Source organism: Camelina sativa, chromosome 8 (genome assembly GCF_000633955.1).
Source record: "Camelina sativa cultivar DH55 chromosome 8, Cs, whole genome shotgun sequence".
NCBI lineage: Eukaryota > Viridiplantae > Streptophyta > Magnoliopsida > Brassicales > Brassicaceae > Camelina > Camelina sativa.
In genome coordinates, this window is record NC_025692.1 from 5362011 (window position 1) to 5387852 (window position 25842).

Here is a 25842-nt window from a genome sequence, read left to right on the forward strand (position 1 = left end):
AAAACCAAAAAAAAAAAAAAAAGAAGACATCAAACCATCTGAAACGGAACAAAAGGTGGTCCGTGCAGAGGAAGAGTCAGTGGCTGACAAAATGTTTAAAGACTACAACAAGTTTGAGTTCATGTAGCCGCAAATATGTAATGAATAGCAAAAGATCAAACTCTATCAGCAAAACATACTAACGGAAAATCTCAAACTCTTAATCAACAAAACCTTAGTGGGGAATGTTCCAATCCTTCTCACTCTTCTCTCCTCACTACTCTTTTCACCAAACGAATGACTAATACAAGCTGCTTTTCATTTGAAAGAAACGTTCCAAGATGTGTGCCTCATATGCTTAACACTCCTTTTCATTTTCTAGCAAAGGTCTCTCCCTTGTGCTCACCCCCGGCGCAAACTATATAGCCTGCTTCCACCTATAAACAAATTGATGTTTTCATTATGGAATCCGTAAAAAGCTTTGATATGTACGGGACTCTTGTGTATTATGAAAACGGAAAGGAGCAACGTACTTGGCAGTCTCTCAGAGTAACACGCTCTTGAAGCTGCGCGTTACTGCAAATGACTGAGCCTTGTATTGAACATCCGTCTCCAATTGTAGCATGGTCCATCACAACTGAATTCACAATCTGCACCCAAATATAAGCAGCTGAGTGTATTTTCGAGATGTACACTCCTATTCTTTGGTTGGCGTCAGTAAAATTTCATTGTTACCTTCACATTGGAGCCTATCCGGCAATGTCTCCCAATTACAGATCTTTTGACACTACATTTATCACCGACTTGAGAGCCTTCTCCAAGCATACAATGAGGTCCAACCTGCATCCCATAAATAGTTATTGGCAATCATGACTCAAAGAACAAATTGCCCAGTATCTACACAAATGAGGGACGTACTGTGGTTTTTGATCCAAGCTCAGCTGATGGGTGGACAATGTTATGATGAGCCGAAAAGGAGTATCCGGATAGGTGGTTTGCATCACCAATAACCTGCACAAGTTTTTATGGAGCTCGATATGTCAACTGCGAAAAAAAATACTAGAAAAAGGTGTGGAACACATTTATGAGGAAACAACTTACATCCCTATTTACGTCCATGAAGGCCTGAATGCTATTCAAGCGGACAAAATACTTACTTTCATCCGCTATATAAACACAGCATTTATGAGTTTTTCGGCTGTCCAGACCTGATTCATAAACTTGATGAAAGCTTGGCAAAGATGCGTTTGAGAGAACTTGAGACAAGACCACCTCGTTGTTCTGCATATTATTCTTTCCATTTCCATTTTCTTCTACATTATTTTGGTCAGAGGAGACATCTGATCTCTGAGACTCAAGGGGAAATATAACAAACAAAGGATCAAAATGCTAATAAAACAAATGGTATGATCTCATTTAGTCTCATTTGCAAGGACCTTATCCAACTAACCAGCTGTGTGCGAACAAGATATGGTAGTACATCCTGTTTTAGGCTCCGAAAAGCAGGTTTTTGATCCAAAACTTCCTGCAGAACTGATCTGTAATACACAAGAGAAGAGACAAAAGAACATATTGAGTATCAACATATAAAACAAATTTGTTAGCAGGAAAGCTAGATCTGACCAACCTTTTGAAGGCATATATATGAGAATCCATGAGATCTGATCGCAGTTCCATCTAAATCGAAAATGACAAAATAATAAGAAACTGTATGAAGATTTATCTACAGTCAGATGAAAAGATGCATTGTAGGTCATTTATAAGAACTTATTTCTTAGAGAACATTACCTTGCCAGCCGCACAGAGAATGCTCTTATTTACTCGGGTATCTTTCTTAATCTCAGTCCCTAACACAATTTCAGAAGGTAAACCAACAAAAAGTTCAATTATTTTGTTCCTACTTACTCTAAGACATAAAAAAGAGAATTTGAAGTAGGACCTTTGGCAATGTATAACAAGAATTGTTTCCAGGAATCAAGCCCTACGATATCCTCGCAAGCAGGTTTCTTGGTTTTATCTTTCCCACCAGAACCCCCGGATTCTGATGGCCCACTCACCGGTTGCGCACAGAGCATTACAGTTACTGCTGCATCATGCCTTCTATGAGTGGCAGCGACAGCACCCGGAGGAATATCAGACACAATGTCTCCACTTACAATCTACTTCAAGACAAATTTCCAGTAAGCTAGAAGCTCAAAAGTTACACAAAGGAAAAGTTACGAGAAGCCAGAAGCTAAGAGACGGCTGACCAAAATGTCGTTGGCAGTTAAGTGGTGTGCAATTGCCCTGAGAGCCCCAGCAGTTCCAACATTCTCAGCAACAGCGGCAACCTAAAGTAAGATATCCAACAAATCATAGAATAAAACTACTCAGTTTGTTATGTTTATAACCTCAGGACAAGCACAATATGCAAAAAGCCTTCCAGGGTGGGAAAACCTATTAACCACTGGATGCAGGATAGTCCTAATCAAACAAATGGCTCATAGTGTAAACTGCAGTCGATACTGCAGCATGGAACTGTTCTGGTTCGGTAGTTCTAGAACCAACCAACAATACCTATAACGAACATTTCTTCCTATCATACATAGAGATTTAACTGCGAATCCACAATGCACTAGATCTAGATGAAGAAACAGGGCTCCAATTCTGAATGAAGTAAGGTCAGGTAAGGATTGTAAGAAAAACCTCAACATGTAAACGATCAACACAAGCAGAAGATATCCATCCACCAACTTTAAGAGCAGCATCTTCTCCTTCAACAACCTGTTCCAACAATGGAAAAAGCGAAGAATCTAAGCTCCACCAAAAATTCATTGAAAACATTCAACCTAATCAGCAATTGTATGAAGAAGAAGAAGATATAATAAAAGGCGTACGACGATCAGATCCTTGAGATTATTGCTCTCGAGCAGATCAAGAACGTAAGATAACACCGGACGATTCGCTACGGGAAGCAACGCCTTAGGAACTTCCTGAAGAAGGAAAAAACGAAATTAGCTAATTCGCCTAAACTTACATCGGGAAAAAAAACTGTTTCAGCTGATGAAAGTGAAAGAGACCGACCTTGGAGACTAAGGGAACAAGATTACTAGAGAAGCCTCCGGCGAGAATCACGACTTGGAAATCCATGTTATTGTAACTGAATTTGACGGTGTAGACGAAGCAAAGCGAGAGAGAGAGAGAGAGAGAGAGAGAGAGAGAGAGAGAGGTTTCGAGTTTTTCTCACTTTCTGGGGTTTTGATTTTGAGAAGACAACGACGACGATATCAAAACCCGCTTTTTCGTTTAGAGTATCTCTTTTGGATCCGACCGGGTCGTTCGGTTTAACCTTGGGTCATCAATTAATTTGTATGTCAAATCTCTTCTTAATAACAGAAACAGTTAAATCTCTCTGTTAGGGTGTCATTAAGCTTTGGATGTTGGAAAAGATAAATAAAATGACAAAATTATATAATGTGAGCAATCAATCTCCTAAACACTGCTTCTTCTATGTATAATAAGTGTGTCAGTTCCTAAAGTTGTATCCTTTCCCATATCTTAACTTTTTTAGTCATATCACCTAAACTTAAAAACCAAACCCCAAACTTCTTCACCCTTGGTCTACTCTATGCTTTCTTCATCATAATCTTCCTCATCACTAGCACTAGCCTGTTGTTGTTGTTGATCAGGATCCATTTTCATTTCGTTCATTCCCAACGACGGCCACTCTGGACTTTCTTCTAGCTGTTTTTCTAGCCATGAAGCAGTGCTCCATTCTCATCTAAATCCACATTCAGATCGAAGTTCCTTACTTTACTATGATTGTTCTGTGACGCAACTTTCTTCCAAGATGTATCTCTGTTTTCAGGAGAAGGTGTCCTGCTGCTTTCTGGAGAACCATCTTCTTCAAACGTAAGAGACAGGCCATTTCCTGTTTTTCCACCACCCCGTCCGCGGCCTTTACCCTGCCTTCCGCTGTCACTGCCAGAATGTTTGACCTCATACTGTAACAAGGCCAAAATAAAAAGGGTTTAAAACATAAGCATTAGAGCCAAAACAACTATCTATTGGCAAAATAAGTCTTGCTAGTTACCAATTGAGCGCTCTTCATATCTTCATCGTTGCAATTACTTTCATCGACAAGTTTCCTGAAAATTCAGAATAACGAGTTGTTAGAGATGAAAATCTATACCAAAGTGAAGTCGTTTGCTTGATGACATAGAGTAGTAGAAGCTGATAGAGACTAACCTTCTTTTGGAAGCAGATTGGTCTTCAGCATCTGAGCCACACAAATCAGGAACTTTACCAACAGTATCTCTTAGAAAATCAAAGACATTAAACGCGTGCACACACTGCTTCCTGTAAAAGAAAAAAAGAATAAAAAGCTTTCAATAAGCAAGAATACAATTGGTTCATAGATAAGCAAAAAACCAAGATGGGAGTTCACACATACAAATGAAAGGAGCTGATAGTTTTCGCTCCTCGACTGAGAGTTATATCATATGTATGATTGCACAAGTCTTGTAAAAATAGCTCCAAAGCTTTAGCTGCAAATTTATATTCAAACCAGAATGGTTAAACCACATGTGACACAAGCTGTATAAACAACGTTTGAGTAAGAGAAAAAAAAAGACATGACTTACAAACAAGAAGAGGGACAGCCATTGCAATTTTGCCAACTTCCTCATCGGTTTGCATAATCTTCTTAATCCTTGTCTGAAAACCCAAAAATTTTGAAGTTCAATTACGTTAGTAAAAGACCACCCTCAAGAAACCAAAAGGCAGAGCCACTAGAGTATTTGTTCAACACAAGATACATCTCACCTTCGACATGAAAAATTACAAAATCACACTCCTTAAAAATCTAAAGACACTTAAGAAATTTCATATACAGAACAGAGAGATCTCATCTTTAAGTCTTAAACAAGATATCTCTGCAGCTTCTTTATCTCTTAGCCCTGAACAAAAAAACAGTCCTCAAAGCCCAAGACACATTCACATAAATTCAAAACCCTAAAGAAGACGAAAGAAAAAAGATCATGGAAGAAACCCTTGTAAAGTACAACGAAAGTGAAACCTAACTAAACTCACAACTAAGAAGAAAAAAAAAACAGATTCCGTAGGAACAAAACGAACTTATATGTAAAAAACAAAACAGAGAAAGTAATTTGCCATACCGCTGGAAAACGTGTCTGGAGCTTCTTCTTCATGCTTGTTCAACAGAAACGAAGTAGCTTCCCAAAGTCAAGGGAACAAAAAAAAAAGGGGATGAAGATAGATAAAACCCTAATTTAAATTTTTTTTGTGTTGCTTGCTTCCGTTCTCTCTGTGAATAAAATAAGAAGGATAAAATCAATATATATGTTGATTCCATCAAACACGACAACATAAGAAAAAAAAAAAAAAGGTTTTCTTCGAGTAAGAAGAAATTGGTCTCTGTTTCCTGACCCGTCCTTGTCGGATCCAAATCGGACGCAATTGGACTTTTCTTTCTCCCACAAATTCTCTTCTTTTTTTTTCCCCCTTAATTCAATAATTGAGAGAAGGAAACATAAGATGAAACAAAATTAAAATTTATCTTGTAAAGAGAAATTAATCTTTAATGAAAAATGAAATTTAACAAAAAAATAAATATACTCAAAATCTTAGGTTTTTAATAAACTATAGTTTTCGTATATATAAAAATTTATAATAAGTTACATTTACAGAAGAAAATCACTGGTACTGTAGTAATTAAATGAAAAAAAAAAGTAACACAACTGTTAAAATAAAATAGCAAACAATTATATTATATTGGCAATTTTATTTTATATTTATTTATTTACTTATGTATCCAGCTTTTTAAATAATATTTTTTATAAAAAAATAATTACTAAAAATAATCTTTTTTTTTTCTCATGTGTAAAAATAATATTTTTCTAAAAGAAAAATTGAAAGCATAGATAAATTTATTTGGAAAAAATAAAATTCAAAAATAAGACAGCCACACATGTTTAATCGGAGGCTAATCTCTCTCTAGAGTCTCTGGTAACAACACTTTTGAACTGGAGTCGGACCGCAGGAAAGCCAGAAGAAGACTGATCACAGTGTCTGATGATCTTCTGACTAGACACAGACCAAGCTAAAGTAAACACAGAGATGTCTGTGTCTCTGAGTAACACTTGTCTTCGATTACCCACCAATCCTTTAGTTCCACCAAAACGCATAATTCTCGATGGAGTTCTCCCTTTTCGTGTACCAAGCTCTCACATCTCCTTATCCCGTTTTGGTTTCAAATCAAACCAAATCTTTAGAACTCAGACCCCAAGAATCTTCAAGTACTGTTTGCCTCAGAGAGTGTCCGATGAAGGCAGAGAAACACTTGTAACAACCGAAAAAGATGAAGAAAGGGTTGTTGAATCTCATAGGCTCTTCTCTAATCTTAATCGATCAACGTTGAGGCGAGAATCCGGTACAAATATTGTATCTTTCTTGCATTTGACTTACCCAAAATGTTGATAGAAGTTTTGGCTAAGTTTTGAAAATTTTCAGGGAGTTTGTCTAGTGCTATTTTCTTGGTTGCTGGCACTACTGTAAGTCTTCTTTCTCATAACTCTCTCAAGATTTTTTGTGGGACGAATCCAGTTTGGTTTCAGGTAAATCTCTATCCTTTTTCTTGATTAGGTAGGTGCAGGGATACTTGCAATTCCAGCCGTGACACAAGAATCAGGTTTCTTGGCCTCTGCAGTTGCCTGTATTTTCTGTTGGGCGTTCATGGTAATGATTGATGGCTCTTCTCTTCTTATCTCTTTTAACGTGTCTTGTGAGGAATGTATTGGTCATTAGAAACATATCTTTTGGCTTCAGGTTGTGACAGGTTTGCTAGTGGCTGAAGTAAATGTCAACACCATGAGTGAACTAGGCTCTGGTGGCGTATCTCTTGTATATATCCTTGAAACCCGATACTTCCTCTGCCAACTAACTTCAATTAAGTTAAACTCAGCATTGACTTGATATTTTGGTAGGTCTCAATGGCGAAGCGGACTCTTGGGTCTGCTGGAGTTCAAGTTGTTTCGTAATCATCCTCTCATTCTCATTTCAAAACTTGCTTTACTTAGTTGCCTTCACTGTTCCTTTCATTTACACTTGAAACAACCCTTTCTGTTCTGTAGTTGGTCTTACATTCTCATACATTACACCCTTCTCGTGGCCTACCTTGCTCGGTCTTCAGGCATCCTTACAAACTTCCTCGGCATTCCAATGTATGAAACCCCAATTGATCCTTATACTTACACTGAGTTTTGAGTGCTATGCTGCTGTACTTATTCCCAAGAATGTTCTGTAGATGGGAGAGTGCAACTCTGTTCTCTATGGTTTTCGGAGGCCTTTGCTTCTTTGGAAGGTTAGCTCTCCATTTTAAAACAGTCAGTGATTCCACAATTTCAATCAAAAACTGTCTAAACCCCTTAGAGAACAAGAATGGACTAGTGGAAGACCTGAGAAGTAGTACTAAAACTTACTCCATGTGGTTGTAGCCAGCGGTTCATCGGTGCAGCTAATGGAGTTCTGGTGTTTGGAGTAATTGCATCGTTTGCAGCACTCGTGGTAACACTTTTTCGTTAAAAGACTTTTCTTATGAGTTCATGAAAGGGAAAACCAAACCAAAGATGACCATTTTGTTAGGCAGTTGCGAGTGGAGACTTGCACTGGGAAGCTCTTCTCAAGGCTAACTTTGAGGCCGTTCCTATGAGTATACCCATTCTTGCCCTTTCATTTGTTTATCAGGTAGTTAACAGTTAATCTCATGATTCAACCTTTGAGTCTTGAGTCTTGACTCTTAAGATGTATAAACTTGCTTAACTGATGGTTTTTCTTTCAGAATGTGGTGCCTGTCCTATGCACTGATCTTGAAGGAGACTTGCCGAAAGTAAGGTGACATCATACCCTGCAATGGTGATGGTAAAACTCACTCAGTCTGTATGAATTAACTAAGCCTTTTGAAATATTCTTATCTTCAGAACCGCGATTGTTCTTGGCACAGCCATACCACTTGGCTTGTTTCTTGTGTGGAATGCTGTAATTCTTGGATCGTTTCCAGCAGATAATGGGGTGGCTGCTGAGAAAATGGTTGATCCTCTGCAACAATTGAGATCAAGCAGTGTCATTGTCGGTGTAAGTTTCGTTATTCTTGCATATAAGATAAACGAATTACCACCAATCACCTCACATCAGTCTTGTTTTGATCACACAGCCTTTTGTGGAAGCATTCTCTCTTTTTGCAATCGCAACATCCTATATCGGATTTGTCTTAGGCCTCTCAGATTTCTTCTCTGATTGTGAGTACTGAGTATCATTGAACAACCAAACTTTATGTTTTTCATTAAATCTACTGCCACGGAAAACTGAATAATTTTTTCTTTTGTATAACTTTCAAGTATTGAAGCTCCCAAGTGGTCAGAACAAGCCTCTTCTTTACTTTCTCACACTGGTTCCACCGCTTGTCCTGTCACTGCTAGACCCAGAGATTTTCTTCAAAGCCTTAGATTTTGCCGGGACATATGGAGGTACAAGTCTCTTCTTTAACCACCTGAACAAACAGAACACACATTTAACCAAACTAATAGAAAACTGACTATTGTTTCCCTTCTGGTTCTGTAGTACTAGTTTTGTTCGGAATCATCCCAGGGGCAATGTCTTGGTCAGATAGGTACATAGTCTCATCAACAACAGTAACAGGATTGCCGCAACTTGTCCCAGGAGGAAAACTCACTCTATCTCTTGTGATGGGAGCAGCAGGATGCGTTATTCTTTCTGAAGTAATAGAGAATTTTTCAAAGTACCTGAGTGCTTCTTAATAACAATGCATAGGAATAAAAAGGCTTTTATATTGTAATATGAAAGAGGTCTTGCAACTAGAAAAGAAACATCTTCAGCAAACCACACAAACGAAAACAAAACTTGGAAATCAAATATATTTTGGTAAGGAGAGGTTTAAAGTCTCTAGATCTTGTTGAATGCGACGATGTCACAACTCTGGATGTACTCGTTGTTAGGCTCTGAGGTGAGGAAATCTTCAATGAGGTTGTCTGGGGAGACAAGGTCATCAACAATGGTGAGCATAATTGTGAGTTTCTTGATTCCGTAACCAACTGGCACCAGTTTAGCTGCAACAAAAATACAGAAGAAAAAACCTCAATTAGAAAACTGTCCAACAAAAGAAGAATTCAAAGTTTACTCTCTTTATAGATCAAAAGTCTAAACATACAAGCTCCCCATAAAAGACCGGGCATCTCAACAGCACGAACAGCCTCCTCCAGTTTCTTCATGTCAGTCTCATCATCCCATGGCTTAACATCCATAAGCACAGAGGACTTTCCACCTATCAAAAAGAATAAGAATCCAAATTAAAAATCAAGATGCAGTAACTCATTCACATGTTTCCCCAATAAAAACCAAGAGACAAGCTCGTATATCAATTCCAGCAGAAGAATACGCCAAACTTAAGATTTCGAATCCTATCCAGTTCAATCTATAGACTTACTCTCTTTAGGCTTCTTGGTATCCTTCTTAGCAGCCTCCCTCTCCTCAGAAGCTTTCTTTTCCTCTTCGGTCTCGTCACCAAAGAGATCAATGTCATCATCATCATCAGCTGCAGATGCAGGTGCCTGTTGATTCATGGATAATAATAAATCAAGCACACAAACACAGCTCGTGGATCTCTAACACAAGACTAGAGGAAGTATCACCATATCAAAGCATTGTCCAACACTATATAATGATTACCCTTTCCTAAAGTCTACAACTATGATAATCAAGTAAAAAGTACCTCAGCCTCAACAGCTGAAGCAGCAGCAGCAGCAGAGCCACCGATTTGAACTCCAACAGCCTTACCTGGGAAGCTGCAACAAATCAAAAAACTCGTCATTACATTGGAAGATCAATAAATAATACTCCAAATCTGACTAACTTAATTCCAAAAAAAAAGAGGACAAACCTTTTAGCGAGGTGAGAAGCTACACACTCGTACCACTTGCTAGCATTGGGGAAAGCATCGCTGGGCTTCGCTGGAACGGCAGCGTAAACCTTAACATCATCCACAGACAATTGATCTCTGCGAATTCAAACTCTATTAGAATACAATCTAATAGTTAAGACGATCGTGTAGCAAAAATAGGTAAAGGAACAAACTTTACCCGGAGATATAGGTTTTTCCGGCGAGGTGCTCCTCCACGGATTTGACACCCTCCTCTGTGTGTAGATCTGAGAAAGTAACGGCCATTGTTGCTGCTTTAGGGAGTTGAGGATGAAGAAAGATCAAAAGAGAGAGAGAGACGGAGAGAGAGAGAGAGAAGCCGCTTTAAAAACCTAAAAGAGTTGAGTGTGTGTAGCTTGAGTCTCTGAGAAACCCTAAACCCGATTAAGAAATGTACTGTCACGGGCTAAGCTGATATCTATCTTTGAGCTTGTTTGTGGGCCTTGATACGGGACGAGGAAATATAAATTTCAAAGTTTGATTTGGGTTTGGAACAAAAGACGCATCCAATACGTTTTTTTTTTTTTTTACAGCAAATTTATTAATTTATACTAATAAAAAATATGAGCTATAAGCTCTTAAGGCCGTCCAGATTGGATTTTAAACAACCAATAGAAATTTGACATATCATTTATTAACATTTTATACAATTTCCAAAATTTTCTATATTAAAAATTATTTTAAACAACCTATCATGATTTGCATGTCATTCATTAACATTTTTTAAATTTACAGAATTTTTTAGAGAAAGGAAAATTTTAAATTTATGGAAATCAAAAAGCTAAGCACAATATCCCACATCGGCTAGAAATTTTTTAAACAATGGTTCAGAACCAGTATAAATAAGATTAATATGCTTTCAACAACGAATGAGCTAGAAAGCTTGATTTATCAAGCGTCCAAGTTTAATAGTTTTATTTGGTTTGATCTGGTTTTTTTTGATCAAATTAACTTTAAACAGTTTCAAAGAAATATTATAATATTTAAAATTTTTAAAAGTTTAAATATTATAAATATTGAAACTTTTAAAAATTCTTAGATTTTAAAAAGTTTTTAAATATTATAAGTTTTAAATTTTAAAAGTTTAAAATATTATAAATATTGAAAATTTTTAAAAGGTTCAAATTTTATATTTCGAAACCTTTTAAAATTTTAAAATATTATAAATATTGATGCAAAACATAAATTATTTTATTTATCTACATTTGTGCTTTTTATTTCTTATGAGTTGTAAAACATATTTTTGTGTATGATTTTATAGATGAGTTGATATTTTTTCATTAATATTTTTATTTTTGGGTCTAAGGAAGAAGGATTGACATCGCAAGACCTTAATTTGATGTTTGAGTCAAATTTTGAGGTTTAAAGAAGAAAGATGGACGACAAACACACATGTTTTATTAACTATACATAGGCATGACCAGGGTTATGGTTGTCACGGTTAAGGTTTATTAATCATCGGTTATGGTTAGAAACTTTTATAATCTTAACCAGAACCGTTTAACAAACGGTTAAACGGTTACGTTTAAATACGGTTACGGTTCAAGCGGTTACTGTTATATACGGTTACGGTTATTTGATAATATAATACGGTTGATATTATTTGATGATATAATATAATTGATATTATTTATTTATAATTAATATGTTCTTATAGTGTACTCATATTTCTATATATCATATGATTCATATTAAATAAATAATTATTAGTATATTTTATTATGTTTTTAAAATATTATAAACCAAGTAAGGATTTTGGTTTGAGAAGTTTCTAAACGCGTGAATCTAAAACCAAATAAGTATATGGATAAAATTGTCAATAATTGGGTGCATGTGTTGACTATGTTGGTAATCATCAATTTTACAAATTTTATGAGAAAATAAATGATTTTGTTCTTGGAGTTTGATGGGTTAACAAGTTGTGTGGTAGTCTAAAAAAATGTTTTTCAGTGGAAGAATGTGAAGAAGTTGACGAGGAAGAAAAAGAAAAAGAGTATAACGAAGAACCAAACGGTAAAAGTTACGATAACAATTAACACAAAATTTGACAATAAAAATGACAAGAAAGAATATGAAGAATATGAAAACATTGAATAAAAAACACGAAAACATAGGTGGTAGCGATCAATTAAATATGAAAACGAGTTAAATTCATGATTATAAAATTGTTTTGTTTTTCTGGTGATAAAAGAAAATGGTTTAGGATATGTGAGGCCATCAGTTTGATTTGTCTCGCCTCGACGTCAAGTTAAATTTATGATTTTTTTAATCAGATTTGATTTTATAACATAACTCATTTTTATATTTTAAAAAATTGTGTATCTGAAATTTAATCTTTTTCCTTAGTACTAGTTTTAATTTTTTTTTTATAAGATAATATTTTATTACCGTAATCAATCATATATATTTTTTATCAAAATATATCAAATAAACCCACGCGTAACGTGGGTTCAAAACCTAGTCTATACTAATAAAAAGTAGGAGTTATAAGCTCCTAAGGTCGTCCACAGAGGATTTTAAACAACCAATAGAAATTTGACATATCACTTATTAACATTTTATACAATTTCCAGAATTTTCTATATTAAAAATTATTTTAAACAACATATCATGATTTGACATGTCATTCATTAACATTTTTTAATTTTACAGAATTTTTTAGAAAAAGGAAAATTTTAAATTTATGGAAATCAAATAACTAAGCACAATATCACACATCAACTATAAATTTTTTAGACAATGGTTCAGAACCAGTATAAATAAGATTAATATGCTTCTAACAACGAATGAGCATGAAACCTTGATTTATCAAGCGTCCAAGTTTAAAAGTTTTATTTGCTTTGATCTGGTTTTTTATTTGATCAAATTAAAACTTTAAACAGTTTCAAAAAAATATTATAATATTTAAAATTTTTAAAAGTTTAAATATTATAAATATTGAAACTTTTAAAAATTCTTAGATTTTAAAAAGTTTTTAAATATTATAAGTTTTAAATTTAAAAGTTTAAAATATTATAAATATTGAAAATTTTAAAAGGTTCAAATTTTATATTTCGAAACCTTTTACAAGTTTAAAATATTATAAATATTGATGCAAAACATAAATTATCTTATTTATCTACATTTGTGATTTTTATTTCTTATGAGCTGTAAAACATATTTTTGTGTATGATTTTATAGATGAGTTGATATTCTTTCATTAATTTTTTATTTTTGGGTCTAAGGAAGAAGGATTGACATCGCAAGACCTTAATTTGATGTTTGAGTCAAATTTTGAGGTTTAAAGAAGAAAGATGGACGACAAACACACATGTTTTATTAGCTATACATAGGCATGACCAGGATTACGGTTGTCACGGTTAAGGTTTATTAACCATCGGTTATGGTTAGAAATTTTAGTAATTTTAACCAGAACTGTTTAACAAACGGTTAAACGGTTACGTTTAAATACGGTTACGGTTCAAACGGTTACTGTTATATATACGGTTACGGTTATTTGATAATATGATACGGTTAATATTATTTGATGATATAATATAATTGATATTATTTATTTATAATTAATATGTTCTTATAGTGTACTCATATTTCTATATATCATATGATTCATATTAAATAAATAATTATTAGTATATTTTATTATGTTTTTAAAATATTATAAACCAAGTAAGGATTTTGGTTTGAGAAGTTTCTAAACGCGTGGATCTAAAACCAAATAAGTATATGGATAAAATTGTCAATAATTGGGTGCATGTGTTGACTATGCTGGTAATCATGAATTTCACAAATTTTATGAGAAAAGAAATGATTTTGTTCTTGGAGTTTGATGGGTTAACAAGTTGTGTGGTAGTCTAAAAAAAGGTTTTTCAGTGGAAGAATGTGAAGAAGTTGACGAGGAAGAAGAAGAAAAAGAGTATAACGAAGAACCAAACGGTTAAAGTTACGATGACAATTAACACAAAATTTGACAATGAAAATAACAAGAAAGAATATGAAAAAATAAGAAAACATTGAATAAAAAACATGAAAACATAGGTGGTAGCGATCAATTAAATATGAAAACGAGTTAAATTCATGATTATAAAATTGTTTCGTTTTTCTGGTGGTCAAAGAAAATGGTTTAGGATATGTGAGGTCATCAGTTTGATTTGCCTCGCCTGGACGTCAAGTTAAACTTATGATTTTTTTATCAGATTTGATTTTATAACACAAACGATTTTTATATTTTAAAAAATTGTGTATCTGAAATTTAATTATTTTTCGTAGTACTAATTTTAATTTTTTTTATGAGGTAATATTTTATTACCTTAATCAATCATATATAATTTTTATCAAAATATATTAAATAAACCCACGCGTAGCGTGGATTCAAAATCTAGTGATATCATAAAGAGTTTACACATTACCGAAACAAAGCAAATACAACCATTATTATAAATACAGGAAATTGAACATAATTTCGATTATTACAAATACAGGAAATTAAACATAATTTCGATAAAAAAGTGGAAGTGACCCTGCTGTCCGAACGGAAGCCTTACTGGCTAACATATAACATATGTTAAGTCCCTCTCTCATATACTTGTAGATGGCTATCATCATCCCGATGAAACTCCAAAATGTCCTTGGCATAACCTTGATTAATAAGTTGAAATTGAATGTTGTAAGACTTAATTCTGAACTTTGTTGCCTCCGTGATATCAAAAACAAAATAACTTTATTCTGCCATAATTGACGATTTTCATCTTTCGCTATCATCCACATGATGAAAAGCCAAAATCCTCGCCATATATTCTTAACCGAGACCAAATGCGTCTTTTGCAATTTCGTGTCCAAGCCTCGCTTTGTTTCCTGAACCGTATTCCAAAGAAACCAAAGTATTGATTCCTTCAAAAGAAAGAAAATCCTATGTCGCCATGGCTTGTCAATATGAAATATGATATACCACAAAGTAGAGAACACATGTGATACATAGACGCTTATTATCACTACATCGTCGTCTCCGATTCGTAGCTTTCTCCATGGTGGTCTCCATGGACGTTCCTTCCATAGCAAATCTGTTGAAAGAAGAGTATTCAAACCGCTAGATACCCTGGCCAACGGATGTAAGCCACTCAATGTTGTCGATGAACCATGGTAGTGATCACCGGAAGAAGGAAATTATTCAATTGAGCGGAAAAGCGGTTGAAACAATCTTGTATCTCCAAGAGATTTAAAGGAGAAGACGAGAATATTTGTGAGAAACCTCCCTTTGGCCTTCGTTTATTGTAGATCTCAGCGATTTTCACCATCGCGAGTAATTCGGCAACACTTTGAAACTTGGGTTTCAAAGTGGGGATAACAGCCGAAGTGTGGATTGAACGAACATCATGGTCCACGGCTCCGGCGGAGAGAACAATCATCACCGAAGTGAGAAGGAATTGGAAAAGTAACCGTCTCTCTGTCGCTTTTTTAATCGCCATGCATCGAATACGTTTATCGAAGACCAAAATAGTTTAATTTCCTTCTTCTAATAAGAAAATGGTTAGAAACGTCTTGATCGACTGGTTCACAACCGGTTACTCTCACTCCATGATAACGGCAACTTCTCCAACCACATGGTTAAGTGGCTGGCAACAGGTTAACTCGCGATCACAAACTTCTCTTCTTAGAATGTAATTCTGTTTACACTACCAAAAACTCTAATTTTCCGTAGCACTAAGATGTAAAAACGTTTTTTTAGAATAAATTTTACATTTTATTAAAAAAAAAATGGTTAGAAATTAATTTTTAGATTTTTTTTTTAGATTTACGTTTTCTATTTTACCTCTAGAATATAGCTTTGAAGGGGTATAATTTAGTATTTTAAATTTACAGTTTAAAATTTAGTTATTTTGTATATAGAAAATGAATTTTATTGAAAATGGCAATAAGAGAGTATTTTTGTAAAAAAAATATAGAGAATTGGTATTTTTGAAAATACTCCTTTTAGTGAAATAGAAAACAAGTTAGAAAAAAGCATATACAAAAATACCATTTTTCTATACTTTTTTACTAAAAATTAATTAGTGATAAGTTTGACTTCTTAAAGGTAAGCTAAAATGCAGAAAACACTGTTCAAATGCATTCTACAAAAGCAAAGATGGATCTGGCTTTAAGGATGCCCACTAAGCTAAAAGCTAATAATCAATCTTCCTAATTTTCTCAGGAAGTTTAAGCCTAGGATCTCAAATCAATGGAATATTAATTCTAACAAGAGGGGACATTAAAAAAATGTGAGATGGCGAAGCATGTTTATCGATGGAGCTGACGTTGGAGCATATATCCCTTTTAGAGAATCGATTGTGTAATGGTCACACTCACATGTATATTAGAAATTTTAGATCCGATCTAGCGAAAAGTTTGAATAATTCGATAAATTAAATTCACTTTCGACTTGTGTCTTTAATTAGACGCCAAATAGTGTGATCATATAACCCCGATATAAGGACTAAGGAGCACTCTCATAAGAAATGAGTCAAATGACTTGTCTGTCATCTTTATACGAGAAAAACCTTTTTGTCATATACCAGAAAAACTTTATTTTTGTATATATATATAGATACATTTCTATCTACTACACTTCACGACGGAAATGAAATGCATGAAAGATTGTGTAGTACTACGATCGATATTACATTAATGTATAAAATATATATAAAAATCTGCGCAATATTGAAGTTATTTAGTAATTAGTAGTATACTATCTTTTTCGTCGTTATCTAGCTACTTAGGTAGTAGTCACTAAAAAAAGATTAAGTTCGATCCTAATTATTTATTTTCTAATAGGCTCGATGCGAGTTATTTTTAAATATCCTGCGCGCCGTGCACGTTAAAATCATGGTACGAAGGTAGTAGTTTATGTTACTCGAAACAATATAAATTGTTGATTTTCATCGAAACACCAAATTCGTTGTTATCGAATTAATATCGCTATTCAAAATTTCCATTGTTGATACTAACGGTAAAACCAAGGACTGTATAAATATTCTTGCTGTCGCCTACTCGCCATTGTTTTTTCTACGTAGTATTATAATTACTATATGATTTTTTTTTTGTTGGCAATTTAAGATTTGATATTACCCAGCCACGACCATTACTAAGCAGCTGTAGCAATTATCCGCTAACCTTCTCCTTTTATTGCTCACTATTACGTAGAGGTAGAGCACATGCAAATCATTTTAGCTAAATTAAATGACTGAGAAATTTCAATAGGCTTTTTTTTTTTGAAGAATAATGTTTTCTATACTACGTACGTACTACTTAAAAGAAACGAAAAAGATGTCAATAAAGTTTTTTTAAATAAGGCTTTGTGTATTCAAATCTTTAACATTATCAACTTTGTCATTGGGAAGCATAAAACTTTATTTTTATGGGAATCCCGTCCCCTCTGAGATCCACGTGATTGCTTATATTTAATTATGGCCAATTTGTTATCTGTCTGCATTACTCTGGAAGACTGGAACTAATATTATTATTATTATTATTTTTCCTATTCAACTTATTTGTTTGGTTTATAAAATGCACTAGGGGTTCGCACTTTGGGCAGCAGGACTGAAGGAAGTTTCAAGATCAATCCTTCCTTGGCGCTTTCAGTGTCCTTGTACGATTCTTCTGCTCTTCTCCCTTTCTCGTATCTTTCTTTTGTTACTTTTAAGCTTCTAAAAATGTGTGTTCCTCTCCTCGTATTATTATTTTTGTCCACCGAACGATACAGAGGTCCATACCTGCTCTGTTTTTCTAGCAGTGCTGCACTGTTGGTTTCCTTTTTCTTTGAAAGTTTTGTTTTAGGACAAAGATGGGGTTTTTCTAAAGAGTTTCTGAGTATTGTTTTGAGTAGTTAGATACTAATTCGCTTAAAGAACAAATGGTCTTTCACTCTTTCTTGCAGATCTCTTTTCTAGCCTTGTAGGATTTGGCTTAGGTTTTAAGGTAAGCTATTAGATACGGTCAACTTAAAAAAAAAATTTAAAAAAATAACGGTGTCAAGCATTTGTTAAATCAATCTTTAGTGTATTTATTTGTGTAAGAGTTTGTGATCGATCTAATCTTTAATTAGTGCATTTATACTCTCGTCTTCTTAGGATTTGGTCCAACTTCTGGGCTCTTTTGGGAGCCATTTGAGTCAAACAGCTGCATAGCAAATTTATTAGTTGGAAGGTGACTTAAGGATGGCAGAGAAGAGAGCCAGTAACGGAGAAGAAGTTGTTATTAATGTTTCAGATAAAGAAGAGTCAAAAGACTCAGCAGCATCTCCTTCTTTCAATCCATTGCCTTCACCGGAAGCAGATGCGGGGACTGAGAAAGCCAAACCAATGCCGATAAGCATTCCACCTCCTGATATCTATAAGTTTGGTGGTAGCGTTCATAAGCCGCCTAAAACTCCAAGTCCCAACACTGGAGGTCTAGTTCGGAGGAAGTCTATTTCGAGGTCAGTTTACTCCAAGTCCAAGTCAAGGTTTGGGGAACAACAGTCTTTTCGATATGATCACACTAGAGAGGAAAATGGTGGATCCCTTAGGGAACAGTTTGGTGCTGCTTCATCATTCGCAAGGAGTTCTTTTGACAGGGCTTCCCCTAATAACAAATCTAATAGGAGCATTGCGTCAGCAGCAGCACTGAGTAGAGTTGATGAGGATGAAATGGATGAAAATGAGGAAATCTACAAAAAGGTTAAGCTACACCGACGGAAGCGTAGCCGGATGACACCTCTTGCTCTGCTTGAGTTGGTACTGTTTATGGCCATTTTGGGCACTTTGGTTGTGAGTTTGACCGTTGATAAGGTGAACAAGCATACATTTGGGGTCTGGAACTTTGGAAATGGTGCGTGCTTGTGATGGTGACACTCAGCGGCCTTTTCTTGACGAATTGGTTCATGCATATTGCGGTGTTCCTCATAGAAAAGAACTATCTACTTAAGAAAAAAGTGTTGTACTTTGTGCACGGTTTGAAGAAGAATGTTCAAGTCTTTATTTGGTTTAGCTTGATTCTGATAGCTTGGGTATGTCTGTTCGATGAAGATGATAAACACTCACGTAAGACCAAAAAGTTTCTCGACTTTATCACTGCCACTATTGTCACTCTTCTCGTCGGGTCAGTCCTTTTCTTGGTGAAGACGTTTGCCTTGAAAGTTCTTGCTTCAAAGTTCAACGTCAGAAACTTCTTTGAGAGGATTCAAGAGTCTGTCTTCCACCAATACGTTCTCCAGACTCTCTCGGGACCTCCGCTTATAGAAGAGGCCGAGAACGTTGGTCGCGTGCCAAGCACGGGACACCTTAGCTTCACGAGCACCAAGAATGGAAAAGTGAAAGACAAGAAAGTGATCGATATGGGAAAGGTTCACAGGATGAAACAAGAGAAGGTTTCTGCCTGGACAATGCGTGTTTTGATAGAAGCCGTGGGAACTTCAGGTATCTCAACCATATCTAGCACTATAGATGAGGTCAACGATAAGAAAGAGAAAACTGATAAAGAGATAACAAATGAGATGGAGGCTGTGGCTGCTGCTTATGACATCTTCAACAATGTTGCTAAGCCTAACCAAAAGTGAGTCGTCATAACACAATACTCTGCTTTCTTTACCCTGTTTCATCATAATCATTTGATTGCTTCTTGACAGTTGCATAGAAGAAGACGACCTATTGAGGTTCATGATTAAGGAAGAGGTTGACCTTGTACTCCCATTAATAGATGGTGCTGCTGACACCGGACAAATCACACGCAAGGCTTTTACAGAATGGGTGGTAACGTTCCTCAAACACCCTTAGTTTTGTTGTTCTTTTATATGCTACGTTTAAAGAGTTTTATTCGATTTTTTTACCCTAAAACATAACACATTCATTATGCATATTTGGAGAAGTTGTAAAAAGTTTTAAAGTAGGGTTGGTACGTTGACAGGTCGGTGTANATTGGTTCATGCATATTGCGGTGTTCCTCATAGAAAAGAACTATCTACTTAAGAAAAAAGTGTTGTACTTTGTGCACGGTTTGAAGAAGAATGTTCAAGTCTTTATTTGGTTTAGCTTGATTCTGATAGCTTGGGTATGTCTGTTCGATGAAGATGATAAACACTCACGTAAGACCAAAAAGTTTCTCGACTTTATCACTGCCACTATTGTCACTCTTCTCGTCGGGTCAGTCCTTTTCTTGGTGAAGACGTTTGCCTTGAAAGTTCTTGCTTCAAAGTTCAACGTCAGAAACTTCTTTGAGAGGATTCAAGAGTCTGTCTTCCACCAATACGTTCTCCAGACTCTCTCGGGACCTCCGCTTATAGAAGAGGCCGAGAACGTTGGTCGCGTGCCAAGCACGGGACACCTTAGCTTCACGAGCACCAAGAATGGAAAAGTGAAAGACAAGAAAGTGATCGATATGGGAAAGGTTCACAGGATGAAACAAGAGAAGGTTTCTGCCTGGACAATGCGTGTTTTGATAGAAGCCGTGGGAACTTCAGGTATCTCAACCATATCTAGCACTATAGATGAGGTCAACGATAAGAAAGAGAAAACTGATAAAGAGATAACAAATGAGATGGAGGCTGTGGCTGCTGCTTATGACATCTTCAACAATGTTGCTAAGCCTAACCAAAAGTGAGTCGTCATAACACAATACTCTGCTTTCTTTACCCTGTTTCATCATAATCATTTGATTGCTTCTTGACAGTTGCATAGAAGAAGACGACCTATTGAGGTTCATGATTAAGGAAGAGGTTGACCTTGTACTCCCATTAATAGATGGTGCTGCTGACACCGGACAAATCACACGCAAGGCTTTTACAGAATGGGTGGTAACGTTCCTCAAACACCCTTAGTTTTGTTGTTCTTTTATATGCTACGTTTAAAGAGTTTTATTCGATTTTTTTACCCTAAAACATAACACATTCATTATGCATATTTGGAGAAGTTGTAAAAAGTTTTAAAGTAGGGTTGGTACGTTGACAGGTCGGTGTATACCTAAATAGGAAAACTATAGGACATTCACTGAACGACACAAAAACAGCGGTTAAGCAGTTGGACAAACTTATATCTGGAATCCTGACCGTTGTTACATTGATCGTTTGGTTGGTACTTCTGGATATAGCATCGACCAAGATTTTGTTATTGCTCTCCTCACAAGTCCTGGGTCTTGCTTTCATGATCGGAAGCACTTGCAAGAATATCTTTGAATCCTTTATTTTCGTCTTCGTGATGCACCCTTATGACGTCGGAGACCGTTGCGTTGTCGACGGTGTTATGGTAACTAACTTTCCAAGTTTGTTTTTCTCACTATTTTTACTAAAGTTACAACATCTAAATTATTGAGTTTTATCTTTTTTTCTTGCGTTGAAGTTGTTGGTTGAAGAAATAGATCTTTTAACGACCGTCTTCCTCAAGATTGACAACGAGAAAGTGTTCTATCCAAACTCGGTTTTAATTTCGAAACCAATAAGCAACTACTACAGAAGTCCGGATATGGGAGATTATGTGGACTTCGGCATCGCATTCTCAACACCGGCCGAGAAAATAGGCACTCTCAAGGAAAAAATCAAAGAGTAAGTATTATTATGCATATATTAGAGATCAATATGGATTATATAAGGTTCTTTTTTTTTAGTTTGTCACATATTAGTTAAGTTTCTTCATATAAATCACTTACTAATTTTGTGTGTATATTTGATCAGATACTTGGTGGCAAACCCGCAACATTGGTATCCAGAACCCCTGGTGATGGTGAGGTCGATTGAGAATGTGAACAAGCTGGTATTGAATATACTGGTCCAGCACACCATAAATTTCCAAGTATACGTAGAGAAGAGTTTGAGAAGAACCGCGCTGATCATCGCAATCAAGCGGATTCTCGAGGATCTTGAGATCGACTACACTCTCCTTCTTCAAGATGTTCGTCTCACTGGTCAAAACTGATCAGTTCCTCCTTTTTGCATTTAGTACTATACTACTATTGTAGTACTTTTACTTCATTTTCGGTTTCATTGAACTTGATTTGCTTTCGGTTTAGTTGAATCTGATTTACTTCTGTTTAATTTGCCGGAAAGACTTATCTCTATCTCTTCTTCTTGAACCAAAAACATTTAAACTCTTAATGCCAGATTTTTAGTTTATTAGAATTCTGATAACGTCCATAAAATACCAACTAAATACCATAATTGGACTTTTGGATTTAGTGTGAAGAAATTACTAAGCAATATAGTTTTGTTAACCAAACTAAAACCGGAATAACTTGAGGGAAGATATAGTTTTGTTAACCAAACTAAACCGGAATAACTTGAGGGAACAAGAAGAAAACGAAAGAAGCTCAAGCAGTAGGAAAAAAAAAGGAAAACCGAGAACCAAAGTAAGACAACGCCCGGTTAGGCGCGGAGAAAGGAAGCCGGCTTTTTTTGTGACATGGAGTTTGGTATGAATCTGAAATTGGACCGGTTTTCGATCAAATATGCCGGTACGCCACACCATGACCATGAATGAACCTAGCGTTCTCTTCACTATAAACTTCTGTCTCCTTCTCCAACCTGTTTCCAATATATAGTAACAACTTTTGTAAATAAATCGATTACTTAATTATTGTGTTATTAAGGAACCAAAACAAAAAGAAAGAGAAGAAATATGAATTACGCAAGAGATATGGTTTTGTTGAGTGTAGCAGCAGAGATGAAGGAAGGAGCATTTAAATACATCAACTCTCCTTTAACTCTCTCTTCGATTCTTCGGTCCATCTCATTAACATCAACGTCAAACTCATGGTCTGATGCCATCACCCATCCCCACGTGTCCGCAAATGATGGCACATGTGCTGTGTAAGCCTTCACGTCTGTTTCCCATTTCAATCATCAAACAATATTGGATCCAATAGTGTCATCTACAAGAAACATATAATATGATGACTTACACTTGAAGACTTGCTTCATGGTGTTGTAGATTGATGTGAAGACCTCCTTGTGAGTGAATATTCCTGCTGGTCCAGCCTATATTTTTTTTATTAAAAGAAGAGTTATATATTTTAGTATCTTTCTCGTAAGTTGAAATATTTTATATATGTAAAAAAATATAAAAAAGATGACAGACCTGGGTGACAAAAATGCCGTTAGGGGTAAGCTTGGGTTTGAGGATGTTTTGGTAGAAGGATTTGGTGTAGAGCTGATAACAAGGTCCACCTTCCACTGGATCAGCTAAATCTCCCACTATGATATCAAACTTCTCTTCTCTTTTCTCCAATTCAGCCCTTTTCACATCCATATTTTATATTTTATTAGAGAATTAATTTTAATAACTTTTGTGTTTTATTTTTGTTTTAGTTTCCTTACTTTGCATCTTTGATCACAAGTTCAAGCTTCTTGTTACAAAAAGCTTCGCTGTTAACGGTCAGAAATCTTCTGCAAAAATCAACAACTTCCTAGAAAAAGAACAAAAAAACATGTTTGTTGAGATCATGCATGAGGGAACGTATATGTCTGTTAATACAAGTGGGGAGCGAGATAAGAGTCTAACCTGATCAATGTCACACATGACAACTTTCTCGATCGTATTGTGTTTTAGTATTTCTCTTGCAGCAGAACCTTCACCTCCTCCCATTATAAACACTGTCTTGGGGCTATTTCAAAGAGTATGGTTAAGTACATAACTAACTAAAATTCCATTTACAGTTCAAAAACCATGTTTATATAAACTGTTTATGTATAATAACTAGAATTTCTTGTATGCTATTTTTAGGTGCATTGTGAAAAGTACTTACTTTTTTTTTTAATGAAAGAATTAACTAGAAATCGTTTATATATTAAAGAAAACAAATCTTTTATACATACATACATGCGCAATTAATTTGCAAGTGAAGTAAAATATTTTATACATACATACATATGCGCAATTAATTTGCAAGTGAAGTAAAATTAAGTGCATACTTGGGATGGAATAGGAGGGCCGGGTGAATCAAACATTCATGGTAGATAAACTCATCTCTCTCTGCACTTTGCATTTTGCCGTCGATCACAAGCACCTGTTTTAAGTTCATACTAATTAGTCTCCACTTGATATATTTTGTTATTAATCAAAAAAGTATACAAAATAAACATATATATGGAACTTGAAAAAAAGATTCATAAGAATATTTGACGAAAATGTACCTTTCCGAAACGCTTGGTGTCCAATAAAGCAATATCTTGGTACTCACTAGTTCCTTGATGGAGAACACTGTCAAGAAAATATAAATTAATAAATGATAAAAAAAGAGGCAAAATTAAAATTAAGGGAAAGCGAAGTTGTGACAGAAACGAACCTGTTGAGTGCAAAAGACCACTTGAGATCATCATCGATGGTTTCTTCATACCAATGGCAATCCTGCTGGTTGGAGTGAAGGGTTTGAATGGGTGATGTGTCTTTGTGAATCTCCGGGAACCCATTACCGAACATGATCTCTACGGCTTCACCCATATCCAAGTTGAGAGAAAGAGAGAGAAAGAGTGCGTGAGAGAGAGAGATAGGGAAAAGGAGTGCTAATGCTTGGTGATGGGATATAATTCTATGGAGACAACCTTTGCGTTTTTATAGAATCTTGTTGGTGTGTAGGATTGTAATATCGTGCGTTATCCACAAGTGAGGGGGAAAATGAAAAAATGTTAGCATGAGTAATGATTACGAAAGATAAAACTCTAAAATCTTCTGCCAGATTTCTGTCGCATGCTTATATTTTTGCATTTTAACGTTTTCAACACTTCCTCATCGTGACATCATAATTATTAGAGAGATTTATATCGTACTAGTATATATTACTTTTTTTTTTCATGATTTACATCACTTCAATTCATGTATTTTGCTTTCCTCTTTAGTTATCTCGATGATTTCATTTTGGTGTAATTTGTTGTTAGATATGGTATTCTTTTGGCTTCCTATACAGTATGGGGTAGTAATTAAACTTAATTATGAACATACTAAATTTTATAAGACATAGGACGTATTTTTCAAAATTGAAAAAGTGAACCGAATAAAAAAAAATCCAAGGAGTTGAATTAAGATTTCATGGTACATAAATTGGTTCAACTAGTTTATTTTTCCTCCGGTTTAAAGTTTTAATGTTTAGGATACATTATACCAGAGATGCTTCCGGACCACGGTTGGAAGGGTCGGTTTTGGTTTACTTGAAGACATCACTTTGTACTGTCTTTAATTGACATCACTTTATTTTCCCCTCGAACTCTAACATCACACTTTTAAGTTCAATCATGTTTTAAAAGCTATGGCTTTCTCCTACCCAAAAGCCAAAATCTCAGTCCTTGTAACCTTTTTTTTTGGTTGTTAACCAACCTTTCAACATATCAATTAGTCCCCTTAATATGTTGTTAACAAAGAAAGCTAAATCTCAAAAGATATATGCTAAACACGCTACAATATTACAAATCCCATATGATCATCGGTGCATGCACAAAGTGCTCCCTTACTATTAAAACAAGAGAAAATTAAAAGAAGAAGAATCATCTATGTAACCAAAAGATAAAACCAGTTACAATGTAATTAGGCTTACATAGACCCATCACAACGTACGTAGAGGAGGGAGCGCAGCAAACACGATACCAAGTGGACTCTGGAGATTAGGTGTGCAAATGTAAATGAAATACACATCACTGCAAAACATCATGAATCAACACGCGCAGAATTATGGTGGGATCCACTACTTACATATGTACACTTGTCAGCTCCCCTCTCCAAGATCATATATAATTTGACATTACAAATTTTTATTTTATTTTTGACTAAATTTATTTTTTTATTATTATTTTCTATAGTTTTTGAATCAAAACTCAAACTCATCATCTAAAACCATAAAACAATTCGTAGTCAATAGAAGACTTGGGTGTAGTGATTCCGATGTTA

General features: G+C 35.2%; 4 protein-coding genes and 2 pseudogenes across 4 annotated transcripts; 2 read left to right on the forward strand and 4 right to left on the reverse strand.

Moving 5' to 3' along the window:
• LOC104706279 (translation initiation factor eIF-2B subunit gamma) lies at positions 13-3214 on the reverse strand. The gene is made up of 13 exons (XM_010422454.2): positions 3043-3214; positions 2856-2951; positions 2665-2742; positions 2229-2309; positions 1919-2138; positions 1768-1826; positions 1607-1656; positions 1430-1517; positions 1081-1326; positions 898-990; positions 715-819; positions 513-629; positions 13-416 (listed from the first exon to the last, which is right to left on the reverse strand). The coding sequence occupies exons 1-13, from the start codon at positions 3106-3108 to the stop codon at positions 351-353; spliced, it is 1365 nt and encodes a 454-aa protein (XP_010420756.1). The 5' UTR covers positions 3109-3214; the 3' UTR covers positions 13-350.
• On the reverse strand, positions 3397-5318 carry LOC104706280 (annotated as a pseudogene).
• Positions 5933-8938, forward strand: LOC104706282 (tyrosine-specific transport protein-like). The gene is made up of 14 exons (XM_010422456.2): positions 5933-6409; positions 6490-6530; positions 6622-6714; positions 6805-6879; positions 6963-7012; positions 7110-7199; positions 7283-7339; positions 7473-7542; positions 7621-7722; positions 7817-7869; positions 7956-8109; positions 8189-8273; positions 8373-8501; positions 8596-8938. Exons 1-14 carry the CDS (start codon positions 6097-6099, stop codon positions 8790-8792), a joined length of 1509 nt encoding a protein of 502 aa, XP_010420758.1. The 5' UTR covers positions 5933-6096; the 3' UTR covers positions 8793-8938.
• Positions 8803-10351, reverse strand: LOC104706281 (elongation factor 1-beta 2-like). The gene is made up of 6 exons (XM_019228349.1): positions 10131-10351; positions 9932-10048; positions 9764-9836; positions 9479-9602; positions 9203-9316; positions 8803-9101 (listed from the first exon to the last, which is right to left on the reverse strand). The coding sequence occupies exons 1-6, from the start codon at positions 10214-10216 to the stop codon at positions 8938-8940; spliced, it is 678 nt and encodes a 225-aa protein (XP_019083894.1). The 5' UTR covers positions 10217-10351; the 3' UTR covers positions 8803-8937.
• On the forward strand, positions 17500-22282 carry LOC104706284 (annotated as a pseudogene).
• Positions 22202-24499, reverse strand: LOC104706283 (thermospermine synthase ACAULIS5). Its single transcript, XM_010422457.2, has 9 exons — positions 24251-24499; positions 24099-24165; positions 23877-23971; positions 23467-23569; positions 23283-23371; positions 23044-23200; positions 22868-22943; positions 22594-22789; positions 22202-22490 (listed from the first exon to the last, which is right to left on the reverse strand). The coding sequence occupies exons 1-9, from the start codon at positions 24403-24405 to the stop codon at positions 22409-22411; spliced, it is 1020 nt and encodes a 339-aa protein (XP_010420759.1). The 5' UTR covers positions 24406-24499; the 3' UTR covers positions 22202-22408.